The following is a 4,909-nucleotide window of genomic DNA, read 5'->3' on the forward strand; positions in this document are numbered from 1 at the left end:
ACGAGTAATGGGGAGAGATTGATGGTATAATAATAACAATAATAAGACTTGTAATGCGCACATATCCACCCTGCTGGGTGTTCAAGGCGCAGTAAAACCAAAACACAAAAACAAAAACAAAACACAACACAAAGAAAAACAGACAAAACAAAATAAGTCATTGAAAACCTGTGACATAAGATAAGTTTTGAGAAGAGACTTGAATTTTGCGGTACAAACACAAGATCGAAGATTAAGTGGTAGAGAGTTCCAGATGCGTGGCGCGGCTGAAGAAAAAGACCTGTCACCCCATGAGTGTCGAGACTTGGGTTCAATGAGGAGAAGCATGGAACTTGATCGAAGATTCCTTGATGGAGTGTAAACTTGAAGCAGTTCAGAAATATAGTGGGGAGCCTTGCCATTTAGAGCTTTGTGGACAATGAGCATCAGGGTTGAAGATGATTCGTTGAGAGATAGGGAGCCAGTGTAGTTGTTTCAGAATGGGGGTGATAGAACAGGATTTTCTAGACAGTGTCACAATGGTATAAAACATTGTGAGAAACGGCTCCCTGTGAAGTGCCATAGTTTTCGAGAAAGAAGTAATTTTCCACGAAAATCAACCATCTAAAGGCACACAACTTCATGTGACAAGGGTGTTTTTGTTTCATTATTATCTCGCAAGTTCGATGACTGATTGAGCCCAAATTTTCACAGGTTTGTTATTGTATACATATATGTTGAGATACACCATCTGTGAAGGCTAGTCTTTGACAATTACCAATAGTGTCCACTGCCTTTAAGGTTTTGTTTCATTTCAGACACCGAAACCTATATAGGCAAACTAGGACCTGATGGATGCCAATTACCCAGACAGTATTGTGTTTTGTACATGTATAATTCAGTTCAAAGAGTTTCAACCTATCTGACAACTGATTAATCCTTGTAGAAAAAAAAGCAGTTTGTTCACGTTTTGTTTCATTCTTACGAGACACCGAATCCTATAGGCAAGCTAGAGGTTGATGAAAGCGAATAACCCAGGCATATAATTGTAGTGTACATTGTAATTCAATAAAGACCAATTATGTAGAAAATACAGGCTTGATAAAGGTTTTATTAAAGTATGGGAGTGTGCCGGTGCTATGTATTACCCTATTATTACGAAACGTCCTTCGCAAAAACACTTAAGCATTTCCTATAAATGGGTCGCTGAAGTGAATTATGAAGTGTACGAAGCTACGACAACAATCGTGTCTTACATTTCAAGCCCCTGTCTCTAGGCTCTAAAAGGCTCTAGACTTATTGCATTACCTATTAGAGCCCCCAAAAGGTATTCACGTTTTAATGCACATGGTTGGCCTTTCCGTATGGAATTATACAGAAAAAACACAGTCGACTGTGTTTTTTTATTTCACTACAACGGAGCGATGGTGTAGTGAGTGCTACATGTTGGTTGGCACTTCTTGTGATTTAGTGTTTGTACAAACAGCCAAAAACTTTACCAAACTGAATGATGAGTTTAAAGGAAACATACAATTTTAATTCTCAGGTTTTACTACAGCCATATCCATCCACTTGATTTATGAAGGTCGTTATATTGGAGAGGATTTTTCAATTTTTTACGGAAATTTACATTCAGCTGATGGGATCGTGTGGCTAAGATGGACGTTACCATGGAAAACACATCATATTGCATGTCCACCAAGTATGCACTTGAGAAATTCTCCGGCGATACTAGCTCAACACACGTATTCAGAATTGTTGTTTATGGTGTCATGTTCTTCTTTGGAGTAACTGGAAATGTCCTCATCGTTTGTGTGTACCGCACCAAGACACTTAAGACCAGCACCCATGTCTTCATCATGGCGTTGGCTGCAGCGGATTTAGCGGTGTGTCTAATGCATATCTTCAATGTGCTGGTTGTGCTTGTGACCAATAATTACAAGACGCGCGTTCCGTACGTTTTGGAGTTTATCATGACTTTGAAAGAAGCGATCATAGTCACCTCGGTGTTCATTACCGCACTCATCGCAGCGGACCGGTACGACTGCATCTGCCGTCATCGTAAGCGATTCTTCACCACCAAGAGAGCTAAGGCCACGCTAGTGGTGTCTTTAGTAGTCTCAATCATCATCTCGATCCCTAGCTTCGTCGCTGTGCCTTATTATATCCAACTGCTTTCTCAAACTGTTGGTTTTGCCATTGCACTTCTGGTGATAACCGTGTGTTACACGAAAGTTTACACCGCTATCAGAAGACACGTTAGAGTTGGCCGTGCACCTTCCATGCAAGTTGAATTCATCAATAGGACTTCAATTCACACAGGCAGACCACCAAATAATGGACTTGGTAAGGAAATTAACTCGGCTATTGTGCCATGTTCTAGCAAAACTAAAGACATCCACACGTTCAACAGTCATGTACGGATACCGAGCATATCAGAGACGTCATCACAACCGATGAAACAGAGTGGAGGAGATTTGAATGTGGGCTTCTTGCGAACGACTTCACCAATAAGGGAACACCAGGCTGATATAACGACCCCACCTGATGTTGCAATTATACGAAAATTTCCGACAAATGAACAAAATCCCAATCTGCAACGCAAGACAACGAGAATGCTTTTCATTACCAGCGTGTTGTTCCTGTTGACATGGCTGCCATACTGGATCCTCATCTTACTCACCAGTTTGCTATCCCTCGGTGTATGTCTAAACATTGATCCGAATTATTTCACACTGCTACGATCTATGCACGTACTCTTGTACATCAACAATGCGCTTAACCCTTTAGTTTACGGACTTGCGAATAGACGATTCAGGAAAGATTGTAAAGAAGTGTTGAGAAAAATGAGTCTTTGTTAGTTTATAGTAGTGTCGCTATCACTACGACTCGGAGCCCATGCAATAAGTGTGAGGTAAGGTCAAACATAAGGAGAAAGAATCAGTAATTCGTTCTGCCTAAAATACACTTCTTTGAAAGGATGGAGCGTCAAATCGAAAACATTTTGTCCCAATGTATTAGATAGAATTTCGAGGAAATGAAGCAATATTTCGACGAGCGAACGAAATAATGATTTTTACTGGCCCTATGACCATGGCCCAATTTCATAAAGCTGCTAAGCAAAAACAATTGTTAAGCATGAAATTTCTTCCTTGGTAATAACAGGATTACCAACCAAGTTTCCATTTGTTGCATATTGCTTTTTTACTGGTATTCAGCTGTTGTTTGCTTGTCCTGAAAATCATGTGGACATTTAGTTGGCATTGCTGTTTTTATGAAGGGAAAAACTTCATGCTAAGCATTTTTTGTGCTTAGCAGCGCTATAAATAAGCGCTATGAAATTGGGCCCAGGGTCCGATTTCATAGCGCTGCTTAGCGGCCGATTTTGTGCTTATTTAGCAATTTCTACTTCAAAGCGCTGCATACCGTAAGCACACGAAAAGGTTACAACCTTCCGGGCTTATAACCGCACGAAAATAAATGACGTCACAATGCAAATCCACGGTAAACACGCAATATGGCCGCCCAATTTTTCTGCTAACATGTGAAATACGCTAAGGCTTAGGCAAATTTGTCTGCTACCACGCAAGTTTGCTTACCGTTAAGCAGCGCTCTGAAGCGCTTTAAAACTACATAAACATTCATAAACCAATCGAGCGACAGGGATGGGGTATAACATATCCAGACCATGAAGATCTTAAGTAGACTGGTACCCTTTGGTCACGTTCAATTAGACTGGTGAGGCTCGCGACGATAAAGACATCAATGGGCTTCTGGGCACCCTGAGCCGTCAGCTGATGGGAAATTAACGTGTGGGCAATGTTGTGTCATTTTTGCTCTTGACAGATCACTTTTGTCCACTATATTTTAAAACAACAATTTTATCAAAAGGACAATTAAAAGAAAAAATTGAAAATCTTTTAAAACGAACAAATCCTGTCAAAAATCCTGTCGCTTTGGGCGATGGGTACTTTTATGACACTGGACAGCGCATCTGCAATGCAGTTGAGGTATGAAACTCTTGCCAGCTTCTTTTTTGACAGAAAAACCCATAAAACATAAAATAAAACGATACAGTCAACAACTGGATGACGCGTTATTCCAGATCATGGCTATCATTCGTGTAAATCGTTGTTAAATTCCCCCTTCACAGTTGACTTGTAAAAGGTTCCATAAATTACAGGTAGCCATTACGCACTTTTTTTTCCCTAGCAACGTTTTACTTGAAATAATCTCGTTTTTCAACAGGACGATTGTACTTGAATACGAAAGCCATGAGTTCCTTTTGAAATTTTGATCTACGATTCCAGTAAACTGCCAAAAGAAAAAAAAATCGACCACGACGGAGTTTAAGCAATGTGCAGATTGGCACTCTGCAGTGGTCACGTTAAATGATGACATAAAGAACCTACACGTTGTATTTCTCTATAAAATGCACGGCAAACAATCCAGACTATGAAATATTTGGATCATCGACATACTTTACAAGAAAGACATGATATCGATAACATCAGGCACTGTGTGGTAGATCGGAACACGTCATCCAGACCACCAACCAACCCCGGAAAGTTATGAAAGGCATTTTGTTGTTGTCATTTAAGGCACATGTTGGTAAAACAAAAAAATAATAATAATAAATAAATCCAGTACTTTCTGCAATAGTTTTCCAAACTATAGGTGAATGTTTTGGCATGCGAAAGAACGTGACATTTTGTATTACTGGGCCAACATTGGGGCCAGAACCCTTTGGAATATTCTATTGTAAATTTGTCCGATTGATGTATTCACTAAATATCGCAATTCTCGCCAGCTCTTGGGTCCAGTGTCCAATAATAGTTCTTTGCATACAAGTTTGATACTCTTATGTTAAACAAAAAAATACGTTTTTCTTACACTTTGTAATTAATATATACGGGCTAAAAACTTCGGA

General features: G+C 39.7%; 1 protein-coding gene across 1 annotated transcript; it reads left to right on the forward strand.

The window, feature by feature from the left end:
* Positions 1–1,637: 1,637 nt before the first annotated feature.
* LOC117305156 (tyramine receptor Ser-2-like) lies at positions 1,638–2,840 on the forward strand. The gene has a single exon (XM_033789950.1). The coding sequence runs from the start codon at positions 1,638–1,640 to the stop codon at positions 2,838–2,840; it is 1,203 nt and encodes a 400-aa protein (XP_033645841.1).
* The last annotated feature ends 2,069 nt before the right edge of the window (positions 2,841–4,909 follow it).

This window comes from Asterias rubens, chromosome 2, assembly GCF_902459465.1.
Source record: "Asterias rubens chromosome 2, eAstRub1.3, whole genome shotgun sequence".
In the NCBI taxonomy this organism is placed as follows: Eukaryota; Metazoa; Echinodermata; class Asteroidea; order Forcipulatida; family Asteriidae; genus Asterias; species Asterias rubens.

Bases quoted from the DNA above. Each gene is read 5' to 3' on its own strand.
- LOC117305156 (XM_033789950.1), top strand. From the start codon at position 1,638: ATGGACGTTACCATGGAAAACACATCATATTGCATGTCCACCAAGTAT.